We start from the raw sequence: 26,197 nt of genomic DNA, 5'->3' as shown, positions 1-26,197 counted from the left end.
CCCCATCTGGCTCGAGTGAGATGGGCGGGGATGGGGCGGGCGGAGGGGGGGAGGCCAGTCTCAGGCTCTGACCTTTTATCCCCAGAATAGGACTGGGAAGATCATTGCAAAAAACGGGGATTAGAGCCCGGGGCAGCCCTTCATTCACGTTCCGGCGCTCACCGCAGGCCAGGCCTCTGCTGGCCTCTGGGCGGGTAAAGACGTAGAGGGCACGGCCCTGGCCGCCGGGAGCTGTGTGCCACCCGCGAGGGCCAGCTGGCAGATGCAGGAACCCAGGGACTGGGTCAGAACCCTGGCTTCAGGAAGCGGGCACGCATCGCGACCAACAGGGTGCTGTCTGGGCTGCTTCTGCTCGTCTCTCTCTTCTGTCTCCCTAAATGATTTGGGGGAGGGGAGGGGAGGGGAGGAACGAGGTGGGCATCCATACTGGCGAGGGGGAGAAGTCATAGCCATGTGTCACCGCCCAAAGAGGCAACGAGGGTCTCTACCCCGGGGGTCGGGAGGGGATCCAAATAGGGGGAGGTGCCCGCAGAGAGGCGGCATGGCCCAGAGTGCCGGGTAGGAACGTGAGCGGAGTGAGGCAGCGTCTACAGGATACGTCTAGCGTCTGGGGCTTGACTTCTAAATAGCATTCTGCACTCAAAGGAACCGAGACTGGGAGACACAGCCGCTCCCATGACTGGAACAGGACCAGCAGGCAGATGCGCCTAGAAACAAATCTTGTGCCGTGAGGCCAGCACAGCGTCGTGGGGTCACAGCAAAGGAACACGGACGCCAGCCTGAACAAGCTCCACTGGCCAGGTCGGGGGCCATTTGGAAATCCAAAGAAAGAACAACAGATTACATAGCATAACACAGGACACCAGGAGTCCCCACAGACAGGAACAAAAAGGGCCAAGCTTGACCACATTTATTTACACGGCACAAAGTATCCCCTTACAACGTACTCATGGCACAGGAGAGTCGCTCTGTAAGGGGGACACCCAGCCGACACCATCTCGATCAAATGATTAAGACGAACATCACCGGGGGCGCCCGGGGGGCTCAGTCGGTTAAGCGTCCGACTTCAGCTCAGGTCATGATCTTGTGGTTCATGAGTCTGAGCCCCGCATCGGGCTCTGTGCTGACAGCTCGGAGCCTGGAGCCTGCTTCGGATTCTGTGTCTCCCCCTCTCTCTGCCCCTCCCCCTCTCACTCTCTCTCTCTCAAAAATAAATGTTAAATTTTTTTTTAATTAGGGGCACCTGGGTGGCTCAGTCGGTTAAACGTCTGACTTCAGCTCAAGTCATGATCTCACAGTCCGTGAGTTTGAGCCCCGCATCGGGCTCTGTGCCGACAGCTCAGAGCCAGGAGCCTGCTTCGGATTCTGTGTCTCCCCCTCTCTCTGCCCCTCCCCTGCTCATGCTCCATCTCTCTCTGTCTCAAAAATAAATAAAAATGTTAAAAAAATTTTTTTTTTTAATTTTGTTTTAAATTAAAAATAAATAAATAAAATGAACATCACCAGCGGGGCACGTGGGTGGCTCAGTCGGTTAAGCATCCGACTGCTGTTTTTGGCCCAGGTCGTGATCTCACAGTTTCGTGGGTTTGAGCCCCACCTCCGGCTCTGCATGGACAAGCGAGGAGTCTGCTTGGGATTCTCTCCCTCTCTCTCTGACCCTCCCCTGCTTGCACTGTTTCTATCTCTCTCAAAATAAATAAATGAATGAATGAATGAATGAATGAATGAATAAATAAATAAATAAATCCTTCAGTTACACTGGCTACATTTCAAGGGCTCGGCGGCTGCATACGGTTAAAGGGCATTTCCAGCCCTGCAGATAATCCCACCGGAAGGTGCTGGTTCAGACGGTTCCCATCTGTCCCCCGCCGTCCACGTGGGAGCTCCAGGAGCCGCGCCCCCAGCACCCAACACAGACTCTGACACCATGGTGGGGGTTCAAGAATTATTTATTGAAAACACAAATGACTGGTGAAATCCCGGATCCCAACTTAAACTGTCCCCGCGCGTGCACACACACCTCTGACACTCAAAACCCACTCGACCGTGACACCGGATTTGCTGAACAACAGAGGTGATGCCCCCGCTGCCCCGGGGAGGGTGGGAGCCTAGTAGAAATCTTCCGGGTCGGAGTCTAAGTCTGCGCCCTGCTGGTTCTGAATCTGACTCTGCTTCTTAAACAGAGAGGCCACCTGAGGACAGCGGGTGGGAGCGGGCGATCAGAAGCCCTGGGGGTACCCCTCCCCCCCCATTCCAGAACCCACCGCCGAGAAGCCGGCCTGGCCGGGCAAGCCCACCCGGGTCGAGGCCTCACCTGGGCACTGGTGGTAGCCTCCTCCGGCTTCTTGTCTTCGCGGACGCGAATAAACCGGGGGAAACGGAGGGAGATCCCCTTCTCGCTATCCACCTGGGGGAGGGGGCGATGATGGAGATGCTCCCGGGGTCTAGCCCACAGGCCACCTACGCCAGCAGTTTCCTATCCAGCCTCCTCTCCGCTCCCTCCCCTCCGGCCTCAGCTTCCTCGTCCACACAATGGGGCCAAGCAACAGGTTATAAAAATTAAATAAGGCAACAAAGTGCTTAGTTAGGACCATACCTGGAGTGTAATAGGTGCTTAAGAAACACCAGCTACCACAGCTGTTATTATATTATTATTCTTAGGGCCGAGAGGCAGGATAGCAGAGATGGGGTGCAGGTTCTAGAACCAGAGGCAGGGTGCGAATCCCAGCTCCCAACTCAGGAGCTGCGTGACCCCGGGCCAGTGACCTCCACTCCCGGGGCTCTATTTCCCCAGCTGCACACTGGGGATGTTCAGTGTCGTGAGGACAGGACGCGTGCGTGTGAGTGCCCAGCCTGTGAGCACAGTGCCCGCTTCGCCCAGACGTTCCATAAACGCCGCTCCTGTCACTTGTCACCGGGGCACCCTGACTGTCTAGGGTGGAGTCTGAGTGAGAATTTTCGAAAAAGAAAGTCGATTTAAAAATAGGAGTCCCAGGGCGCCCGGGCGGCTCAGCTGGTTGAGCGTCTGACTTCGGCCTAGGTCATGATCCCGTGGTTCATGAGTTCGAGCCCTGCATCAGGCTCTGTGATGACGGCTCAGAGCCCGGAGCCTGTTTGGGATTCTGTGGGTCCCCCCTCTCTCTGCCCCTCCCCGCTCACGCTCACTCGCTTGCTCTCTTTCTCAAAAATAAACAAACATTTAAAATGAATAAATAAATAATAATAAAAATAGGGAGTCCCACTACCAAAACTGAAACAGGAAGAAGTAGAAAATTTGAACAGACCCATAATCAGTAAGCAAATCGAATTAGTCATCAAAAATCTGCCAAAAAACAAGAGTCCAGGGCCAGATGGCTTTCCAGGAGAATTCTACCGAACATTTAAGGAAGAGTTAACACCCATTCTCTTGAAGCTGTTCCAAAAAAAATAGAAGTGGAAGGAAAACTTCCAAACTCTTTCTATGAAGCCAGCATTACCTTGATTCCAAAACCAGACAGAGACCCCCCTAAAAAGGAGAACGACCGACCAATTTCCCCAATGAACATGGATGACCGACCAATTTCCCCAATGAATCCTCAACAAGAGGAGCCAACCAGCTCCAACAATAGATTAAAAAAATTATTCACCACAACCAAGTGGGATTTATACCTGGGATGCAGGGCTGGTTCAATATCCACAAAACCATTGACGTGATTCATCACATCAATAAAAGAAAGGACAAGAACCATATGATCCTCTCAATAGATGCAGAGAAAGCACTTGACAAAATACAGCATCCTTTCTTGATAAAAACCCTCAAGAAAGCAGGGATAGAAGGAGCATACCTCGAGATCATAAAAGCCATATATGAACGACCCAACGCTAATATCAATGGGGAAAAACCGAGAGCTTTCCCCCTAAGATCAGGAACAAGACAGGGATGCCCACTCTCGCCACTGTTATTCAACATAGTATTGGAAGTCTCAGCCTCTGCAATCAGACAACACAAAGAAATACAAGGCATCCAAATCGGCCAGGAGGAGGTCAAACTTTCACTCTTCGCAGATGACATGATACTGTATATGGAAAACCCTAAAGATTCCATCAAAAAACCTGCTAGAACTGAGTCATGAATTCAGCAAAGTGGCAGGATATAAAATCAATGCACAGAAATCGGTTGCATTCCTCTACACCAACAATGAAGCAACAGAAAGAGAAATCAAGGAATCGATCCCACTTACAGTTGTACCAAAAACCATAAAATACCTAGAATAATCTAACCAAGGAGATGAAAAATCTATATACTGAAAACTATAGAAAGCTTATGAAAGAAATTGAAGAAGACACAAAAACATGGAAAAAGATTCCATGCTCCTGGAGAGGAAGAACAAATATTGTTGAAATGTCGATACTGGGGCGCCTGGGCGGCTCAGTCGGTTGAGTGTCCGATTTCGGCTCAGGTCATGATCTCACAACTCGTGAGTTCGAGCCCCGCGTCGGGCTCTGTGCTGACAGCTCAGAGCCTGGAGCCTGCTTCTGCTTCCGTGTCTCCCTCTCTCTCTGCCCCAACCCCCTCGCATTCTGTCTCTGTCAAAAATAAACATTAAAAAAACAAATTAAAAAAAATGTCGATACTACCCAAAGCAATCTACATATTCAATGCAATCCCTATCAAAGTAACACCAGCATTCTTCACAGAGCTAGAACAAATAATCCTAAAATTTGTATGGAACCAGAAAAGACCCCGAATAGCCAAAGCGATCTTGAAAAAGAAAACCAAAGCAGGAGGCATCACAATCCCAGACTTCAAGCTGTACTACAAAGCTGTAATCATCAAGACAGTATGGTACTGGCACAAAAACAAACACTCAGATCAATAGAACAGAACAGAGAACCCAGAAATGGACCCACAAATGTATGGCCAAGTCATCTTTGACAAAGCAGGAAAGAATATCCAATGGAATAAAGACAGTCTCTTCGGCAAGTGATGCTGGAAAAACTGGACAGCGACGTGCAGAAGAATGAACCTGGACCACTTTCTTACACCAGACACAAAAATAAACTCAAAATGGATAAAAGACCTAAACATAAGACAGGACGCCATCGAAATCCTCGAGGAGAAAGCAGGCAAAAACCTCTTTGACCTCGGCCCAGCAACTTCTTACTCAACGCGTCTCCGGAGGCAAGGGAGACAAAAGCAAAAATGAACTACTGGGACCTCATCAAAATTAAAAGCGAAGGAAACAATCAGCAAAACTAAAAGGCAACTGACGGAATGGGAGAAGATATTTGCAAATGACACATCAGATAAGGATTAGTATCCAAAATCTATAAAGAACTTCTCAAACGCCACACCCAAAAAAACAAAGAATCCAGTGAAGAAATGGGCAAAAGACATGAACAGACACTTCTCCAAAGAAGACATCCAGATGGCCAACCGACACATGAAAAAATGCTCAACATCATCATCAACAGGGAAAGACAAATCCAAACCACAATGAGATACCACCTCACACCTGTCAGAATGGCTAACATCGGGCTCTACTCTTGACAGTGTGGAACCTGCCTGGGACTCTCTCTCTCCCTCTCTCTCTGCCCCTCCCCTGCTCTTGCTCTCTCTCAAACTTAAAAAAATAAAAATAAAAATAGGAGTTCGCCTTTAAGTGGAAGTCCATGCCCAATCGTAAAAGCATACGCTGGCTACATTTTTGAAGGACCAGAAGAAATCACAAAAGAAATCCATTTTTAATTCAAGATTTCTGGAGGGGAAAGCAAAGAGCGACCCCAGCGCCAGCCACAGGGTAGTGTGTCCCCCGTACACTGACCCTTGACAGCTGGTGTTGAGGACTGAGCCACGGGTGACAGAAATCAGCCCGGGGAATTTTAAACCTTGGTAGCGAGAAAATGGATTGAAGTAAGTGAAAAAGTGCCATAAGCTTTTACCCAAAAGAACCGTGTTTTTAAAACTCACCGAAGAGCCAAAGGTGAAATGATTATATTAAAGGAAACAATTTCACTGTTTACTTTCTAAACCTGGGGAATTGCTTAAAAAAAAAAAAAAAAAAGAAAGAAAGAAGAAGAGAGACTTTGACCCTGTTTCTGACACCCAAATAAAACCTAAGCTCAAGCTTTCCTGGCTATTATCAGCCTGGAAGCACAGGTGCCCATCCCCCATCTGGAAGGCTGACCCCAGGTCCCTCCTGCTGTACCCCGGCGACTCACCAGGCCCCGGGCAGCGGGGTAGATGGGGGACAGGGACAGATCGGCGCATTTCACCTCCCACACAGCGCTGGGGTCCAGCCAGTGATCGGGGGCCACGGCGCCGTCGGCCCGGACGTAGGAGCGTGGGGTGGGCAGCACCAGGGCCTGTGGGGAACAGCAGCGGGTGGGAGGAAGAGAGGGTCTTGGATCTCAAAGTCAAGGCGAGGAAATGGGCAAAAGGGATAGACGGAGACACAGACAAGCCTTAACGTAAAAGCCTGGGTGGGGACAGGGGGGAAAAGGTGAAGGGAAGAAATAAAGGACAGAGGCCCTGGGACCTGAGTTAAGACATTAAAGACAGGGGTGCCCGGGTGGCTCAGTCGGTTAAGCGTCCGACTTCAGCTCAGGTCATGATCTCACGGCTCATGAGTTCAAGCCCCATATCAGGCTCTGTGCTGACAGCTCAGAGCCTGGAGCCTGCTTCTGATTCTGTGTCTCCCTCTCTCTCTGCCCCTCCCCTGCTCACGCTCTGTCTCTGTCTCTCTCAAAAATAAATAAACATTAAAAGAATTTTTTTTTGTTAAAGACATTAAAGATAAAAGGCGCAAAGACAGGGACAGAGACCCAGAGAGAGAGAGAAGCGAGAATGTCACAGAGGCCGAGACACCAGCACGCCGGAAAGGGAGTCTACCCCAAGATGCCTGTGACCACGACAACAGTCCCAATTACATTACCAGGGGCTTACCCAGCCCCGCAGGGATCCGCTCAGGGCCAACTCGGGCACCCCTGCGGTAGCGCCCGCCCCGCGGCTCATCCCCCATCAGCGGGGGCAGGAGCGGGGAAGGTGGTGGAGGCCCCATGACCCATCCCGTCGGCCGGCCGAGCTGGGACTCGAACCTGGACACGAGGGGCTCCCAAGCCAGCTCCACCGCCCGCTGCCCCCCTCCCAGCGCCCCGCCCCCACCCAGAGGGTGCAGGGAGAGGAGACGAGGCCGCGCTGCCCACCTGGAGGCTGTGGAAATGGTCCTCTAGCTCCTCGTCACTGAAGCCAGTTCCAAGCTGCGGGGGGGGAGGAGGGGGGGACGGCGGAGGTGAGAGGCCGGAGGTGAGAGGCGAGCACGCAGGGCAGGCGGCCAGGCACTCCCCGCTGCTCCTGCCCCTGAGACCCGGCGACCTGCGCCTAGCGGAGGCCCCGCCCTCCCCCGGCACCCACGAAACGGCAGAGGAAGCTGCAGGGGGGGAGCCGGGTGCAGACCCCGGAGCGGGGACGCCCTCTCCCTGCTCTGTTCCTTCTGCCCACCTGCTGCCCTTCGCCTTGTGGAGAAACCCTTGCTCCCTCCACCCCGCCTCCCGGGCCCTGGGGCCGCTCCCCCGGGGCTCCCCTCCCCGCCCACCGGCCCCACAACCGGATGTCCTCTCCAATCTCAGCACAGCCAAAGCAGAACTCGCTGCCCGCGAATGTAGCCAGACAGCCGGCTTCAAACCGCACGTAGAAAACCTCCCCGCCGGGAGGCCCGTTTTGGGGTCGAGGGCCTGAAACAGCTTCCTACCTGTTGTCCGACAATAGCTGTTTCGGAAAACTGTGTGCTAGGTGCGTTCACGCAGGGTGGTGGCGGGTTGGGGCCCTGAGATAATCGGCCAACCGTAAAGCCGCTTCGGCCACGGGTCACCCGGGCTGAGCATCGGTTTAGCGGACAGAACAAAGCCGGCCCCTCGGTAGCCGGCTGACTACAGGGAGTTCGTTCCGGAAACGGGGGCGCGTGTTGAACACTCAGCCGCAAGCGTTTGTCAACAGTCACGGGCCATGTCGCTGAAGCAGAGTCAGCGGCTAGTCGAGGGAGGATCCCCCCCCCCCCCCAGTCAGTGACAGACCCCCGGGTGTCAGTTACAGGCCCCAACAGAATCCCCCACAGGGAAGAGCCATCAATTACAGGCCCCCAGAGGGAAAGAGGGAGTCTGCATCCTAGAAGACGTGACCGACCGCCCCCAGCAGCTCAGCCAGTGAGAAACTGTCATCCCCCCCAAACGGATGCTTTTTTCCCCAATGGGTTTTCATTCAGAACAACCCCTTCTTCATTGTCTGCATGTCCCAAGCTGCAACGCTCTGCTGCTTCTGAATAAACCCGTTTTCAAATAACCGTTTTGTTTTTATTTTTAGGGTTATATTAGCCCATTCAAGTCGTGTTTATAAAAGTCCTGGGGACAAGTGCAAACACCCTAATATTTTTTTATCCCTATGATACTTAAGCGTATCTGACGGTATTTAAAATGGTACTTAGGGGGCGCCTGGGTGGCGCAGTCGGTTAAGCGTCCGACTTCAGCCAGGTCACGATCTCGCGGTCCGTGAGTTCGAGCCCCGCGTCAGGCTCTGGGCTGATGGCTCGGAGCCTGGAGCCTGTTTCCGATTCTGTGTCTCCCTCTCTCTCTGCCCCTCCCCTGTTCATGCTCTGTCTCTCTCTGTCCCAAAAATAAATAAAAAACGTTGAAAAAAAAAAAATTTTTTTTAAAAATAAAATAAAATAAAATAAAATGGTACTTAGAGGGGCGCCTGGGTGGCTCAGTCCGTTAAGTATCTGACTTCGGCTCCGGTCATGATCTCACCTCACGAGTTCGAGCCCCGCGTCCGGGCTCTGTGCTGACAGCTCAGGGCCTGGAGCCTGCTTTGGATTCTGTGTCTCCCTCTCCCTCTGCCCCTCCCCCACTCATCCTCTGTCTCAGTCGCTCAGAAATAAATGTTAAAGAAATAATAAAAAAAAAAAAAAAAAAAAAAGGTCCTTAGTGAGTAAAAAGTGCAAAAAAAAAAAAAAAAACAAACCCTCATATACAGAGATTACAACTTTGAAAAAGTGGAAATGAGACGTTCCCTCAAATATTAGTAATTGTTACCTCGAGGCACTGGAATTATGGGTAAGTCTATTCTGTTTCTGTGGCAAAAGCCTCACATTTGTTGGGTCAACGACGTGTGTGGCTTTAAACAAAAACAGAAGCCACTGCATTTTCTAAGCTCCCTTGTGGATGGCGTTGGGAGCAAAATTCTGACCAATGCCACTTAAACAGAAGTTGCTTGCTGGCTGAGGCTGACACAGGTGGAACATCCCTTTGCTCAGGGGCCTTTCCCCTTCCTGATGCTTGGAGCGTGGCCGTGATGGCTGGAGCTACTGCAGCCACATTAGGAAGGTGAGATTGGAAGCACACGACAAAGCCACTGTGCGGGGCGAGAGAAGCTGGGTCCCCCAATGACTTCAGAGAGCTGCCTGCCCCCCTCCAAACTTCTCATTCTGTTGGAGAAAAACAAATCTCTCTGAAGCCATCACTATCTGTAGCTGAGCTCAGATATAGCTCATTCCTAACCTGATGTAGCTTCCTTACATCTTTCTACGCTAGTGTATTTTTCTACGCAAAGCAAGAGTTCCTTGTGGGATCAGAAACAGCAAATAAAAACTAGGAAAAAAAATAACGCTTCACAGAGAGGCCACGAGAGCCTCTTGGTTCAGGCCCCCACCACGTTGAGTCGAATCGACTTCCCTCCAGCCTCCCGGCACCTTGCATATGGCCTGGAGCTCCTCACTCTCCTCGTCGTAGGCCGCCAGCAGGAAACCCCCGTAGCGGCCGGCCCGCTTCCCACGGCCCAGGTAGGCGCCGATCACCACCAGGTCCAGGGTGTCACCCACGCCATCGAGGTAGTCCTTCTTCAGCTGGGGAGGGAAGGCAGGAGGTGAGGGGGCGCGAGGCACAGACCTCGCTGCCAGAGGCTCATGGGTGGGTGGGAGGGGGGAGTCTCAGGAGAGCTCCCGGGAGAAGACCAAGAATGGCCACCAGGCCGGGGCCGGACACAGGCCGAGCTTCTAGACTTCCCGAGTGAATGGGAAAGAGGTGACCAAACTAGGAAGGGCTATCAGAACAGAGGACAGGTCAGACAGAGACCTCAGGGGTCCCCGTGGGTCCCCCCTTTCCATTGGGACGGAGGCGCATTCCGCTCTTTCACACGGAGAACATTTGCCATTTGTTCCAGAAACATTAACTCAGTGCCAGGCAGGGGCTCAGCCTTGGGCATGGGGCAGCGACAGTAAACGTTCCTCCCCTCCCAGTCTGGAGTGAGGGGTGGGGGGGCGGGGCAGAGGGACCACGGGCCGCTAACAAACCCACGGGGCGATCCAGCCGGCTGCCCTCCAGCTGGCCTCCTGCTGCAGTCCTCCCGGCCCTCTCCAGGCAAGCCTCCTGCCCGCCGGCTCCCGTTCTGCCCAGCACCCCCCACCCACCGTGCCATCCGCCATTCACGGCCAGCCAGATGTCCTGTGCAAAATGACAACCAGATCACGGGGCTTCCTGCCTAAAACCACCACCGGCTTCTCAAAACCCTTAGCGGAAAATCCAGCGTATTTTACAGCGACCCCCAACATGCCGTGTGATCGGGGGCCCGCTCTCCACCTCGACCTCACCTCACACCTCGATCGCCGTGCTCCCTGCACGCGCCGAGCTTGTTCCTACCTCAGGGCCTTTGCACTGGCTGCCCCCGCCCTTCTGCCCCGCCCACCCTTCTCTGTTCCCAGATCTCCATGTGGCTGACCCTTTCCTGTCGTCCACGTCTCCACACAAGAGTCACCTCGGGAGAGGCCTTTCCCAACCACCCAGAGCACGGCGAGATCCTCGCTGGCCCCAACTGAACTTGCTCTCTTCACAGTGCTCACTGCCCCCAACGTCGGCTCATTTATGTCCTGGCTGACTCCCTTCCCGCTGGCCCCACTCGACCCAGGGGCCAAGCTCTGAGCCCAGAAACTCCATCCAGCTTCCACGGCGCTCAGGCTCGCGGCGCTGGGAGGCAGCGGGGACCGAGGAAAGGCGCCTTGGTGCCTAACAGGGTGCGGTGTGGATCGGAAACCTGGAAGGCAAGATTTCCAGACTTGGGAAGGGCAGCTGGGGCGGCTCACCTTGAGCCAGTTGTGTGATCTCTTGGCGATCTCGTAGGTGGCATCGACGTCCAGAGTCTTTACCATCAGCCCCTCGCAGGAGTCTGAAGGAGACAGGGAAGCGTGGCCTTCGTGAAGCCCCGGGCTCAGGACGGCCAGCCGGCTTCCACCAGGGCAATCGTCCGGGACGGGGCGGACACACGGCGGCCGGCCCCAGGCCCCCTCACCTTTCACAGACTGCTCCAAGAACTCGGCGATCTGGTCTGTGTCCTTGGTGTCCAGAGAGGTGGCGAAGACGAACTCGCCCTCCGTCTGCACGAAGTTCTCCCGGAGCAGCTGTCGGCGCCGGGAAAGGGGCTCGCGTACCAGGGACTGAGGGGGCAGGAAGGGAGAGGAAGGGGCGTCACCGTGGGAGTAGAGAGAGGATAAACCCGACTGGGGGGAGACGGGAAGGCTGTGTCACACAAGCCACCACGCAGGGTACGACGATCGCCCTGAGAGGGAGGAGCCACACCGGCCCAAGGACGCGAACCAATTTCAAGTAGAGGTCAAGAACACCAAGGGGGCTGGAGGCCGTTAGTCCTGTGCCCTCAGGTGCATAAGACAGGGCCCTGGCCCTGCTGGAGCCAGAACGGACTCTTGTCATTGTGACTACAGTTTGTTGTTGTTGTTGTTGTTTTAATGTTTATTTACTTGAGAGAGAGAGAGAGAGAGAGAGCAGGGGGAAGGACTGAGAGAGACCATCCCAAGCAGGCTCTGCACAGTCAGCACAGAGCCTGATGCAGGGCTCGATCTCGTGAACCGTGAGATCACGACCTGAACCGAAACCAAGAGTCAGACGCTTAACCCACTGAGCCACCCGGGCGCCCCCAAATGCTATCTTTCACATGCATCGTAAAAGTGGGTGGTTCAGGCACCGGCCGGCGTTCAGCATCAGGACCTCGCCTGGCTTCCTCCGTCGAGGCAAAGGGCGAACCGGCCTCCTGGGGAAGGAACTCTGCAGACCAACAAGACGCTAACAAGAAGCCGCCAGACCGGTAAGTCACAGAAAGGCTGAAAAGATGCTCTGGTTCGTGAGTCGAGTGCAAGCGGTCGCCTTTCGGCTGCCAGATCGCCAAAGGCTAATTGCCCATAGGATAATGGTGGTGATGGCGACGCATTTCATAGAATAAACACTGGTAAGCGGTAAGCGTCAGCCAGCACGCCTGTGTCCCACGGCTCCCTCTGTCCCGAAGCAGGCGGGGCAAGGAGCTACTGTGAGCTCTTTATCATGGATGAGGAAGCTGAGACTCAGAGAGGTTGAATCACTTGTCTGCAGCCCCACAGCCAGGGAGGGAGAGCTGGGCTGCGGGTGACAGCAGGTGGCCCGGCTCCAGATTCTTAACCCGTGCCCTGGAGCAGCGGTGCTCACACGTTCTGGTCTCAGGATCCCCTCATGCTTTTTTTTTAATATCTTACTTTTAAGCACTCTCTACGCTGGGTGTGGGGCTTGAACCTACAACCCCAGGATCAAGAGTCGCCAGCTCTCCTGACTGGCCCAGCCGGGCGACCCACCGACCTCACACCCTTGGAGTTTACTGAGGACTCACTCCTGAGAGCTTTCGTGTACCAAAAAAAAAAGGTTATTCTCCCTGATATTTACCATAGAAGTGATACAGTATCAGCTACTATGGCCCATGTTCACGCAGTTGCCGTATTAAAAGTGGGAAACCTTAACATTTATTAATTCACTTCCGGGGCACCTGGGTGGCTCAGTCGGTTAAGCGTCCGACTTCAGCTCAGATCGCGATCTCGCCGTTCTGGAGTTCAAGCCCTGCGTCGGGCTCTGCGCTCAGAGCCTGCGGCCTGTTTCAGATTCTGTGTCTCCCTCCCGCTCTCGCTCTGTCTCTCTCAAAAAAATATAACTGCAGGGCGACTGTGTGGTTTAGTCAGTTAAGTGTCCGACTCTTGATTTCAGTTCAGGTCACGACCTGTTTGTGAGTTCAAGCCCCCGCGTCGGGCTCTGTGCCGACAGCTCAGAGCCTGGAGTCTGGTTCGGATTCTGTGTCTCCCTCTCTCTCTCCCCCTCCCCCCGCTCCCACTCTGTCTCTGTCTCTCTCAAAAAAAAGTAAAAAAAAAAAGTAAAAAAGTAAAAAAAAAAAAATAGTAACTCCAATATGTTAACCCAACATGCTTTTATGAAACATGCCTGTATTAGAAAAAAATGAACGAGAAGAGGGGCCTTAACTTTACATGTTTGCAAATTCTTTAAAGTCAGGCTTTTTTTTTTTAGTGTTTACTTATTTTTGAGACAGAGAGAAACAGACCATGAACGGGGGGAGGGTCAGAGAGAGAGAGGGAGGCACAGAATCCGAAGCAGGCCCCAGGCCCCGAGCGGTCAGCACAGAGCCCAACGCGGGGCTCGAACTCACGGACCGTGAGATCATTAAAGTCGGGCCTTTGACGGAGCCGGACTCACGTGTGTTCACCTGCTGTGTACAAGGAGGGCACGCGGCCAGAGACGGCTGTGACGTGTCGCTCTGGCCGCAGGGCAGGAAGAGGATCTGCCTCCCCTAGCTGTGGAGCCGGAAAGGCAGGCAGGGTCTCACACTTCCCCAGAGAGGACCTCGGAGACCCTCAGGGGTGCTCGGACCACACCCTGAGAGCCGTGACCTGCGCGTGGCCTCCCAGCTCGGTGACGTGGAGGTCGGGAGGGAAATTCAGACCGCCGGCTCCCGAGCTCCCACGCCGCTGCCCGTCACCCCCCAGGCATGCAGCCGGAACTCACCTCTCCATTGAGGTAGATGAGGTCGAAGGCATACAGACAAACCTGGACCTGGATGTCTGCTGCGTCCACCTCCTGGGTTGGGGCGGGATGGAGAGCAAGGGTGGAGGGGGGCCGGTGAGATGGGGCCCGGTTGGTTTGCCTCCCGTCATGCCTGAGGCCGACACCTGTCACTCTCTCCCCTTCTCTCCAGCCAATGGGCCACACCCCCGCCCCCCCCCCCCCCCCCCCAGAGGGTGACCATGCTGCTGGCCCCAGGCTCTGCAGCGTGATGGCTCTCAGCTCATCCCAACAGCCTCATTCCCCTCTGCCAGGTATCTGCCCTCCCAGCCTCCCCTGCAGCTGACGGTGGTGACAGGACACAATTCTGGCCAATGAGAGGAAAGAAGTTTGCTGGGGTACAGGTGGTGGGCGGGCTCCTGGAACAGATCTTCCAGAATGAGACAGAGACATAGGAAAGGGGCTCTTCCCCCTTTGTACTTTAGCATGCTGGGATGAGAACGCAATGGCTGGAGCTGCGGCAGCCACCCTGCCAAAGGCCGCAAGAACCGCATCACGACTGACACTCCGTCCTCCTGGGGACGGGGCAGGGCTGGGAGGAAGAGAAAGCGGGGGACCACGGCAGGCAGCTCAGGGCGACCGGGGCTACCTTGCGTTTGCGGGTGGTGAGCACTTGGAACGGCTGGATCTGCTTCTTTTCCCGGTCCCAAGCCACGGCTTCCGTGTCCAGGATGAAGGATGTGACTGACGGCAGCTTAATCTGAAAGGTGGAAGGGGAGACCCCGGGCTGCTGAGAGGTAGGGGGCGAGGCCAAAAGGCAGACGCAGGGACACAGATGGCCTTTCCCTGTTTTAGCTCCCAAGATGCGCCGACATACTGATGCCAACTCACAGACACGCATACGAGCACAGACCCTCTCTTCTTGAAGAAGGAAAAAGCGAACTTTTCTAAGACTTCCTACTTGGTGCCATAAGCTGGAAACCCAGCGGCCCTTGTCAGGTCCCTATGAACCTATCCATTTCCCTTCCGAAATCTCTAAGCCGCCCATGGGCCACCCCCTCACTGAGCCCAGTCCGGCCTAGGCCACGTCATCCTACCGGTCTCCTTGCTCCCGCACGGACCCCGCGCCTAACCCACCGTCCTCATGGCGCTCAGCGGACTCTTAGCAGATGCCAAAACAGATCGCAGTGTATCCCTGCTAAAAACCACAGCTGTCCCCGTCAGTCCCCGGCCCCCCCCTCACCTCACCCGGCCCCCCTCAGGCCCCGTACCCCAGCACACTAGCTTCTCTGTTTTGTGGATGGGCTATGTTCCTTTAACCACCAGGCCTTTGCACATGCCGATCACCATAGCATGCTTGTCCCTGTCCTTCACCTCCACTGGGAGGGCTTCTTTTCTCTCAGAGGAACGCTCCCGTACCACTCCAGGTGGCCCCATTCATCCTGCAGCCTGGGGCCGCGTGTGCGGTGGTGGCCTGCCTCACTGACACCGGGCCTAGGTCAAGTCTGACTCTTAAAGAGGCTCCCACAATGGCGGTCCTTTCCTTCAGAGCCCAGGTCTCCACACAGAACTACGGGGCCAAGAGCAGGACGCTCTGATAAGATCTGCCTGCCCCGTGAGGCCTAAGCTCGGTGGAAGAAGAGACTTAATGGGCCCGTCCACGCTACTAGGCCCCCAGCTGCCAGCACAGGGCTCAGGACAGAGCAGACGCCTGGTAAACCCTGGCTGAGGGAACAGGGAAAGGAGCCTCGAACTGTAGGGGTTCCATCCAAACACTCCCAGGAAGCTCTGATATAGACAACACCACCTGTGCCGACAAAAAGGCGCATCTGTGGCTGTTGCTTCTGGGAGACGGATGGGGGCGCAGCTTGGCACGGGACACAGGAAAGCGACACGGAGCGATGCTTACATGGAAAGGTTTTTTTTATGTTTACGTGGGTGTGTATAACCTTATCCGAACTCACCAAGCCATATACGCTAAGATCGGAATGTTTCGTAGGAACTACGTCTAGTTGGGGTGCCTGGGTGGCTCAGTCGGTTGAGCGTCCGACTTCGGCTCAGGTCACGATCTCGCGGTCTGTGAGTTCAAGCCCCGCATCGGGCTCTGGGCTGACCGCTCAGAGCCTGGAGCCTGCTTCTGATTCTGTGTCTCCCTCTCTCTCTGCCCCTCCCCTGCTCATACTCTGTCTGTCTCTCAAAAATAAATAAATGTTAAAAGAAAAAAAAAAAAGAAAAGAAAAGAAAAGAAAAGAAACGAAACTACATCTAGTAAAACGGGTTAGAAAATCCAGGGATTGGCAGCTAACAAGGGCTCCACCCATGCCTGTGAATCTGTTAGGTCAGTCCTCGCTGCTCAGGAAAAGTGCCAATGTCCTGATTAACTAGGGGCAGGCAGGAAGGGCTGTTTGACCAAGGGCTCCCAAAACAGGCCCAAGAAACCCCGGAAGCAGAGAAGCCCTTGCTCCGGGGCCCTCAAGGCCCAGCCATATTCTGACGGCGGGGCTGATGTGCGGGCCGGCTCCCTCTGCCCTCGTCCCGGCCGCCTCTCCCTGTCTGAGTGAGATTCCAGTTTTCCCGGCCTCTGTTGCGCCACGGGGCCCAGTGCGGGACAGCAACCCCAAGCCAGAGTCGGCCGGGGGTGGTGGGAGGTATCCTGAAAGCGTGAACTTTCCTCTGGAGAGGGGAACAGTGGGAAGCCAGAACCCCCTGCCCGTCTTTCTGTCCGGAAGCATGGCAGGTATCTAGGGGCGGTCAGGGCACGAGTGTTGGAGTGAAGAGCCAACCAGCGAAGGACAGCAGAGGACAGAGACAGAAATGAGCCGGATTCTGGAGGGCTTTGGTGCACAGCTGAGCCTGGGTAGGGCCGCCCACCCTGATCTCCCCGAGAAAAGAAAAAAAATCACACCTGCTTAAGCCTCTGGGAGTCAGGCATTCCGTTATTTGCAGCCAAACACACCCCCATCTCCTTGTAATAAACCCCTACCGCTCCCCGCTGCTCCCCTGCCCCCGTAACTGCAGCCCCTGCCAGAGGGGAAGCGGGTGGCAGACGCCCACCTTGGGGATGCGGCTGATGATGTCCGGGTACTTTCCGGTATTGTCTTCCTGATTCCTGCTGAAGATCTTTACCTCCCCACCTTCCAGGACATGGATCTGTGGCAGTAGGGGACGGGAGAGGGAATCAGAGCCCGGCCCCTCCCCGCGGCCCCTCTTTTCTCTTCTGACCCCACCTTCACCGGCAGAAGGTTCCAGAAGCTCTGGAGGAGGAACTGGTACGGAGACCGGAGTAAATCACCTCCTCCATCCAAACAGCGACTCCCACCCGTTTGTGGAAGCCCCCCCGCCCCGTGCCCCCTGGACCCCGCCATCACCTTCCTCATCCACCCTATCCAACCCCCACGCCCTGCCCCCACCCAGATGCCAAAGTGTCTTGCTATGTCTAAGAGGATTTGCCTGGTCTCAAGCCGTAAATATCATTCTGATTTTATGGTTAATTCATTTTAAAACAGCCTGGTCACGGTCCATATGTGCCGCCTTAAACGTACGTGATCTCGACAGCCGTGTGGGCGTGGGCTGTAACGTACAGGACTTAAAAATACGCACGTATCTTAAAAATCACGGTCACTACCGTAAAATCCTTTGGTCTCTTATCTTTTCTCAGCAGCCTACAGTAAAACCTTGGATTGCGAGTAACTTGTTCTGCCAATGTTCTGCAAGACGAGCAAACACTTCTCGTCAGTTTTAACTTGGTAAACGAGCGATGTCTTGCAGCACGAACACTCCGTGACGCCAAACGTCCCATGAGCACAATTGAGCCAATGGTTCTTCTTTGTCTCTCTCTCTCCCTTTCTCTGTGGGATTGTGATCGTCTCCCATGCTCGGGTGCTTGGTCTCAAGCCACGGTGTTCGGCAGAAATCAGTGGTTTTTCAGAATACTGGAAGGTGCCCACAGCTGGCATTGGTGTATTTTTTGTCATTTCGAAGCACCTATGGACAGTCCTTTGCTTTTCCGTACGAGGGTAAGCTTAGAGGGGCGCCTCGGTGGCTCAGTCCGTGAAGCATCTGACTTTGGCTCAGGTCAGGATCTCACAGATCGTGAGTTTAAGCCCCGAGTCGGGTTCTGTGCTGACGGCTCAGAGCCTGGAGCTTGCTTCTGATGCTGTGTCTCCCTCTCTCTCTCTCTCTCTCTCTCTCTCTCTCTCTCTGCTCCCTTCCCCACTCATGCTCTCTCTCTCCTTCAAAAATAAACATTAAAACAAAACAAAACAAAAGAATAAGCTTAGGAATGCTTTGCTTCATTCTAGGTTGGGCTGCCTGCGGATATTGCCAGTTACGTGAAATACAATATATGACCAGAGTTTATCACTACTGTACCGTAGTGAAGAACCTCCGTGCGGGCGTATACGACGGTCGCCACACAGAAAAAGGCTGAAAAGAAAGGCAGGAAGAAGAAGGACGTGATTACGCTGGAAGTTAACAAGGAAATCATGGCGAAGTATGAACGAGGCAGGCGAGTGACTGAAATTGCAAGATTTCATAAGAAGTCTACGTCGGCATCTCACCTCCAGAGGAGGAGGAGAAAAGGGTGGAGGAATCCTTCACTTCAGATGAGATCCATGGAGCCCACAGACAGCAGTGATTAGTGACAGTGAAAGTGACAGTGACAGTGAAAGGCGTCCTACACAATAACCCTCTCCTCTCTCGTCTCCCTCACACCAGCCACAGAGGTTTTCAAAGGTAAGTGCAGGTTAATTTGTTTTTCTTTATATTCTGTATCTTCCTTGTTATTTTGCGTTACGTTGCAGTATCGTAATCATTTTTTTATTTATTTTTGAAGGAGAGAGAGACAGAGCATGAGCAGGGGAGAGGCAGAGAGAGAGGGAGACACAGAATCGGAAGCAGGCTCCAGGCTCCGAGCCATCAGCCCAGAGCCCGACGCGGGGCTCGAACCCACAAACTATGAGATCATGACCTGAGCCGAAGTCGGACGCTCAACCGACGGAGCCACCCAGGCGCCCCCGTAATCATTTTTATATGAATGTTTTTGGGTCACGGAACAAATCACCTGAGTTTCCATTATTTCTTATGGGGAAACTTGCTTTGATATACAAGCGACTAAGCTTACAAGCAAGTTTCCGGAACGAATTATGCTCGAAAACCGAGGTTTTACTGTATTTTGAAGATCGACGATGCTGACTCTCCAAGTTCACTGCTTGTTAAGCACCACACGGTGTCAGCCCGACACCTGCTCATCCATCCAGGCGACAAACGCTGGCTGGCCCCAGCTGGCCCCGCCAGGACAGAAGAGACCCAAGAAGCGACCTTACAGACCCAACCGAGGGCCCACGGGCGTGCCTGGCGCTGGGTCGCACGACACGTGCTTACATCACCGCACCGAAGGCTGTATAGACGCCTCCCGTAATGGCTGTTACACTGAACCCCCTGCCAGCCGGGTGTGTCTAAAGCTGGCATTTCTCGAACGCCCACTGCAGGGGGGTCGGGAATTTTGATGGCTTAATCAAATAAAATCGGCTTTCAGATAATCGGGGGAGGTGGGTGTTAACACACCCTCTACGTGAAGGTGGAAGTCTGCGGCACGAGCCGCTACGAGCTCGGGTCTGACCCCCCACCCCCCACCCCAGGCCCCGGCTCTCTGGCACTTTCCCTTCTGCCGAGGGAACGCGTCCACCCCCCTACCTGTGCCCTCTGCCCGTCGTATTTGTACTCGCAGGTGAAAGCCGCCTCCTCAAAGCGTTTCAGGATCTCGCTGACACCGCGGGTGGGGTGTGCCAGCATCGGTTTCAGGGGGACCCCTGGGAGGGGAGGAGTGACAGTTAGGGTGCCCTGGGGGAGGGCCAACCCCGGGTCAGGGAGGGGTGTGTGGCAGAGACAGCCTGTTGTGCCCCAGGGCCCATTCTCCTTTCCCACCGCGAAGAGAACACGCCCTCACGGGGCAGGAGTGGGGGGTGGCCTCCCAGCTTTGGGACATTCCCAGACTCCCTTGCAGCTAGGTAAGGCCGCTGTCTGGGTCACATCCTCACCCCTCTTCTCTCTCTCCCTCCCTCTTCTCGCTATCTAGAAATCCGAGCCATCCCTGGTCACGCACACTAGGGTGAAGACCTCTGGGAAACGAAGTGACAAGACGGAAACCTAGGTCCCCGGGGGCCCCTGGGGGCTCGTGGAGCCCAGCCACGCACCCTCCCCGATCCCTGCCTTCCTCTGGACTCTGACGGGGTGGGAAGAAGAGGCTGTGTGGCCAGACCCACCGACTTCTGGGGGATCTCTTGTTACGGCAGATTCCCCCACGCTCCTCCTGATACAGACGGGGCCTCCAAACAGATGGGCTTCAGCATGGGGAATGGGATTCGATTTTGGTGGTGAGAGGAACCTATAGGTTCTCAGGGGGACGAAGAAAGCTAAGGCTGGGAGGAGGGAGTGGGGCCCGCAGGAGGGCCGGCCCCGAGCTCTGTGGCCCCACGGCCGGCTCTGCCCAGGGAGGGGCTGTGGTCTCTCCTGAGGGCCCTGTACCTGGGCTCAGCCTGCAGTGCTCCGGGAGGTGCTCCAGGCCGTGCTCCAGCAGCACAGGGATGATCCGGTCCAGGTCGGGCACCTCGCTGGGGTGGGGGCAAGAATGAGCAGGTGTCCTTCCAGAACTCCCGCAGCCTGGAAACCCTGTTCTCTGGCTCTGAGATGCGCCTCTGTGAGTCTGTCACCCTGTTTGTTCCCTCCCATCCCCGACTCCCCTGGTCCCAACTCCCACGATCCTCCCTCAGTGTCACTACACATCCCTCTGTTCCCCTCGGCTTGGGCCTGCCGTCAGCCCTGTCGTCGTGAGACCAGCGGCTCTCCACCTGAGCCACACATAAAAGGCACTCGGGGATGGAGTAAAAAGTTCAAGGCCAGGCACCGCCTCCGGAGATTCTGATGTGGGAGTGGGGGGCAGGGTAGAGACGGCTGTCCTGGCCCGTGGTTCTGCAGGGTTCATGGCCGTGTGCCCGAGCAGGTGCCCCCAGGGTTTCCGTGCAGACGCTCGCGGGCCCTCCTGCCACTGTCACCGGGCAGTCACAGTCCTGCTGTGGCCAGGCGGCCCTCCCCGGAGCCCTTGCTGTCACTCCATGCACGTGCTAACGCCCCGCTGCGCGTCAGTCACAGGATCCCTCACCGTTTGCCACCTTCCTAATCTCTGTCCCCAGCCTTGTGTCCGGCCCCAGTCCCGTCCGGACCACCCACCCCGCGACGGTCACTAGCGCTCACTAGCCACCGGCCCCTCCCACGTCGCCAGCAGCCCTCGGTGCCGAGCCTCCCGCCCCTCCAGCTTCCCCCCCACCCCCCCTCGGCCCTTGGCCCCAGATCTCACCAGAACGTCTGCTTCAGGATCATGCCCTGTTCCTCCAGCCACGTCTTCCGGGCCTCCACTGTCCGGCCCTTCCCAGCGTCCACAACAGCCGGGGGGAAATCTAAGACCAGAGCCACCAGTGGAGGCTTTGGGATGGGCCCGACCCCTCGGCTCCCCCAGGGCGGGCTGTGCTGGAGACAAGCCTACTAGGGAAGGAAGGGGCCTGGAAAGGAGCTGGGGCGTGGACTTCGGGAAGGGAGGGCAGCCCGGGCAACCCGAGCACCAGGCGGAGACAGCCGCGGGGCCTCACCTTGGCAGGGGGGCGTGAGGCTCACGGCCTGGGCGAGGGCGGCCAGCACCGACTGCTCTGCCAGCCCGAGGCGTAGCCGTCCGCTCAGGGCTCTGGGGAGAGAGCAGGCGAGGGCGAGCGGGCTGGTCAGCACCGCCTTGCCCTCTACTCCTTGGGCCTGCCTCCTCTGGTCTCCCAGAACCCCCTGGAACCCTCTGGAACCCTCTTGGGACCCTCTGGAACCCTCTCCTCAAAGCCAGAACAATCTTCAGGGCTGGAAGGGACCTGAGAGGTCACACAGCCCCAGTGAACAGACAAGGAAACTGAGGCCAGCCCGTAGCAGCCATGGCCGCTGGTGTTCTCTGGGGCAGAACAAAGTGCCTCCCGGGGGCCTTTGCGGCTCACCTCAGATGCCCTCTGGGGAAGCAGTGAAGCTCGGGGAGGGCGAGCCGGGGCAGAGCGGGACACAGACTGTGATGGGCAAGGTGTCCCCCACACAGGCCTCTCTCTGAGCCGGGGGTCTCGGGCATGAGGCTTATTCTCCTTGGGCCTCCCCTCCCGCAGACCAGGCTGAGGGTAACAAGGCCTGCCCGGCAGGGCCGCGGGGAGGAAGTGATGCACTGACACATGCCACACCGGGGACCCGAGAAACACCGCACGATGGGGGCCGACTGAGATTTTGTTTTCACCATCGTGGCGACCGCTTGGCTCCCGGCCCGTCCTGCACCCGCCGAGGCCCCGGCAGACACGGCTAATCAATCACCGCACCTTTTACCCACGAGCCCCGGGACCACACGAGGAGAAGAGCCTAGTGGGGACGCCCGTGGCCAGTCCCCCCCTCCTGCCACCTCCCCCAGCCTCCCGGGCCCATGCCCACCTGGCGATGAATCGGGCTTCTGAGTGTCGGCAGGCGACAAAAAGGCCTTTGATGACGTCGATCTTCTTGGCTGTGGACTGAGGCCGGGCAGGCCAGTGGGTGTCTGGGGCGCGGGGTGAGGACCCGGCCTCCTCCTGGCCAGCGAGCCGCCCCCACCTCTCCCCACTCCCAGCGCCCGGTCGCGCTCTGACACAGCGAGGAAGGCCGCGTCCGGCTCCCCTCCGTCCCCACCTTGATTCGGCCAGTGTCTACTGTCCCGTCACATGGTAGGAACAGAGCAGGTGTGAAGGGCAGGGGGAGACCCCCCTGCCCGTCCGGAGAGTCCCCACAAGCAGGACTGAAGCGACCCGGCCGCCAGAAGCCCCCCTGTCGCCACGCGCCCGCCATGTCTCCGGGTCCCCAGGGGAAGGGCCCAGGGTCTGGGGCCCGGGGTGGCCGCCTTGCCCACTCACAGCGCTGCCGGCGAGCCCGGCGATGTCTCGGAACTTGGCGAAGACGCCGGCGGCCGTGAGAGCGGGTGGGGGCAGCATGAGTCTCTGGGTGCTGCGGCTGTTCTCGGCCACCAGCCCCACGTCGCCCTTCTCGGCCGCCTCGGCCTTGACGGACTCCAGCTGCCGCCCTTGGGGTGCAGGGAGCCGGGTTTGAGGGGGCCGCACCGGGCCGCGGGTCCCCACAGGACCCACCCTGCCCCTCGCCGGCTCCCACGCGTGCACGCGGAGCCCCAGGGGCCCCGCCCACGTTGTTCTCCCCACATCTGCCGCTTCCCTGGGCACCTGCTCCCTCCACACCGTCTTCCCAGCCCCTCCTCCCTCCCAACCCCGCGGCCCCGCCTCCAGCCCCGCCTCCAGCTGCGGGGGCCTCCCTCACCGGAACCAGCGCCCCACCAGTCTGTCCCATCCATCCGGCTCTCTTCCCCGCCTCCAGTCCCCTCTCTCATCCCTCACGCGCTCCCCACCTCTCCCCCTTCTCCCCCTGAGCCCCCTACGCTCCAACGGCCACCACACGCCCTGCTTACCCGTGGCCTGGGCCACTGCCTTGAGGAGGACACCGTCCCCGACGCCAAGCTCCAGGCCCTGCTGGGGTGGCCCGAGGCGGTTGAGGCTGAGGTAGAGGATGGGGAGCAGGTCTGGGGGGGACAGGGCCACCACGGAGCGCAGCAAGTTGCTCAGTGTCTCCACCATCCGGAGCCTGGGGGCAAGGTGGGGGGGGGGACGGGGTGTGAGCCGCTGGCAGGTTAGGGTCAAAGCTGGGGGTGGGAGGGGAAGCGACCCGGGAGAGGAGAAGACAAAAGGCTTGAGCCAAGGCCCCGGCACAGCCACAGGCTGCTGGTAGGAGGGTGAGCCCGGTCCCTGCTTACGACAGAGACGGGGAGGACCATCCACAGAGGATGATGGGAGCACGGAGTGCCGTCTAGGTGCCGGGGGCCTCTTCCAAGCATCTGTGTGTTTCCGCTCACTGAAATCTCACGGCTCCCCCATCACACAGACGCTCCTATCACCCCCACTGCACAGATGAGGAAACTGAGGCGTACAGCCATCATGGAACTCGCCCGAGGTCACAGAGCCCGTGCGACTCAAGCTGAGAGGTGACCCGAGGCCGTCTGCTCCAGGACCCGCGCTCCCAGCCACTGAGCTGCACTGGCTCTAGAAGCACGACCACGTTAGGGACGCCCGGGCGGCTCAGTGGGTTCAGCGTCCCATTCCTCACTTGGGCTCAGGCCATGATCTCCCGGGTTCGCGAGTTTGGTCCTGGCATCAGGCTCTGTGCGGACAGCGTGGAGCCTGCTTGGGATTCTCCCTCTCTCTCTCTCTCTGCACCTCCCCTGCTTGTGCTCTCTCTCTCTCTCTCTCTCCGCCTCTCAAAATAAGCTTTAAAAAAAAAAAAACACAAGTAAACGTACAACGCCTCTGTCCGTGTCACAAGGAGACACTGGAGGACCACGAAGCCCGCCGAGCAGACCCCCCAGACATGACCGTCACGGGCGGACCCACCACTGGCTCCGAAGCTGGCGGAACGGCTTGCCCACCAAACTGAGGTCTACCCGGAGCCTCACGATGGGACTTTACTTGCCAGTTAGAAAATAGTGCAGTAACGATTTCAGGAGTAGAAACCTCAACTTCCTTTTTTTTTTTTTTTTTTTAAAGTTGATTTATCTTGAGAGAGAGAGTGAGAGTGGGGGACGGAGAGAGGGAGGGAGAGAGAGTCGTAAGCAGGCGCCACACTGTCAGCAAGGAGCCCAACACGGGGCTCAAAGCCAACAAACCGTGAGATCACGACCTGAGCCAGAAGCGAGAGTCGCACGTTCAGTTGACTGAGCCCCCCAGGCGCCCCGCCTGAATCAGCTCTCGAGGAAACGTCACACAGACCCAAAGTGAGACTTCTGCAAAGTCCCCGGACTCGTCGAAAGCGCCACAGCGGGCAGGCTGGACCAAGAAAGACCGAGGAGGAGCCGTCGAAGATGGAGACAAGGAGACAGGGTGACCACGCACCACAGGCAGGGGTCAGGGTCAGGGCGAGGGTCCAGGGTGGGTCCCGGCCTAGCAAAGCCAATGCAAAGGGGGAAACCAGCCAGACACAAATGACGTCTGCGCGTCACATAACAGCCCACGCTAACGCTGGCATCGCGGTCTCGGTAACCATCCCCCTGCCGGCGTAAACACGTCAACGTTAGAGAAAGCTGATCATGGGTACGTGGGGGCTCGCTGTGCCATTTCTGCGATTTTTCTCGAAGTTTACAGTTATTTCTAAAGAGCCTAAAAAAAAAGTTGTAAAACCCTCCAAATGGGGATCACGGGGACTGGACAGTCACCCACAGTCCTCCTGAACTCAGTGACTGCCAACAGCACCTCCTAAAAGTACTTACTAGGCACCTCGCTGTGCCACCCTGGCACCCCCTCCGAGCAAACCCGAGACGGATGATCTTCACTTTCCTTATGCGGAGGCCGAAGCTCAGAGAGGTCAGGCCACCCGCCCACGGTCACACAGCCAGGAAGCAGCTGGGACGGGGCCCACTCCCAGACCTGTCTGCGCCCGGGGCTGGGCACTGGCTCCGCTGCCCACAGGTCTGGCCTTCCCGGCCCTTCCCGCACCCTCTGGGCCCAGAGGAGGCGCCTCCCGTGTTCACAAAGACACACGCTGAAGCACTGGGAACAGCCTAAACACTCCGCGATGTACGAAAATGAAAGAATCCCACAGCGCGGTTAAAAGGGGTGAGACCTACTTAAAGCAACATGGAAAGATCTGGAAACAATGCTGATGGAGCATCAGGGACCAGAATGAGGTGGGCCCCCTGACAACACCAATTGAATACACAGGGATGGGGGGGTGGGGCGCAGGACAGGGTGGAACGGGGACCAGGTCCAGGCAGCCCAGGGCCCCAGGGGCCCTTGCAACGCTCACTGGGAGTGGGGTTCTCGCTGTACCCAACACCCGGACCTCCTCACGGTAAGGGCGAGGAAATCAGCCGGGCTATGGCGACTCCTCACCAAATGCGGGTAGACGGAGCTCACGTCATAGGGTGGAGGCGGTGTCCCCACCCCAGGGATCTGGGTTCTCTCCCCTAGCACGTCTCGTTCTGATCAACAGAAACAGACAGAAGCACAGGGCAGGGGCCTTCCGAGCCTGGGGCCCAAGAGGCCTCGCAGCTGCTCCCAGGGCCATGGCCACGAGAGGGAGGGAGGGTGAAGGGACCAGGCAGCAGGAGGCGTCCCTCCCCCCCGCCCCCCAAAGCGGGGTCCGACAGATTACCGAGCAGAAACCTCCTCAATCTTCTCAAATGTCCGGGCCACAGCCAGGTAAGGGACCCTGGGGGAGGAAGAGACACGGGGCAGTGCATACAACCCACGCC

At 56.8% G+C, this 26,197-nt stretch overlaps 1 protein-coding gene across 4 annotated transcripts in view; it reads right to left on the bottom strand.

Moving 5' to 3' along the window:
- Positions 1-1,931: 1,931 nt before the first annotated feature.
- LIG1 (DNA ligase 1) overlaps positions 1,932-26,197 on the bottom strand; it is a 47,865-nt gene continuing 23,599 nt past the window's right edge. For all 4 annotated transcript variants that reach the window (XM_058707909.1, XM_058707911.1, XM_058707910.1 and 1 more), the window contains exons 11-28: positions 26,098-26,154; positions 23,366-23,538; positions 22,803-22,969; positions 22,351-22,427; positions 21,495-21,586; positions 21,206-21,305; positions 20,377-20,462; positions 19,546-19,661; positions 16,906-17,001; positions 14,501-14,611; positions 13,855-13,926; positions 11,315-11,459; positions 11,109-11,191; positions 9,723-9,875; positions 7,186-7,239; positions 6,202-6,345; positions 2,315-2,407; positions 1,932-2,192 (exon numbers count right to left, since the gene is read on the bottom strand). In XM_058707909.1, the coding sequence (XP_058563892.1) occupies positions 2,109-2,192; positions 2,315-2,407; positions 6,202-6,345; positions 7,186-7,239; positions 9,723-9,875; positions 11,109-11,191; positions 11,315-11,459; positions 13,855-13,926; positions 14,501-14,611; positions 16,906-17,001; positions 19,546-19,661; positions 20,377-20,462; positions 21,206-21,305; positions 21,495-21,586; positions 22,351-22,427; positions 22,803-22,969; positions 23,366-23,538; positions 26,098-26,154 (1,903 nt within the window). In that variant the 3' untranslated portion in view covers positions 1,932-2,108. The remainder of the gene's footprint in view (positions 2,193-2,314; positions 2,408-6,201; positions 6,346-7,185; positions 7,240-9,722; positions 9,876-11,108; positions 11,192-11,314; positions 11,460-13,854; positions 13,927-14,500; positions 14,612-16,905; positions 17,002-19,545; positions 19,662-20,376; positions 20,463-21,205; positions 21,306-21,494; positions 21,587-22,350; positions 22,428-22,802; positions 22,970-23,365; positions 23,539-26,097; positions 26,155-26,197) is intronic.

Source organism: Neofelis nebulosa, chromosome 17 (assembly GCF_028018385.1).
Source record: "Neofelis nebulosa isolate mNeoNeb1 chromosome 17, mNeoNeb1.pri, whole genome shotgun sequence".
Classification (NCBI taxonomy): Eukaryota; Metazoa; Chordata; class Mammalia; order Carnivora; family Felidae; genus Neofelis; species Neofelis nebulosa.
This window is presented reverse-complemented; position numbering and strand designations above follow the sequence as displayed.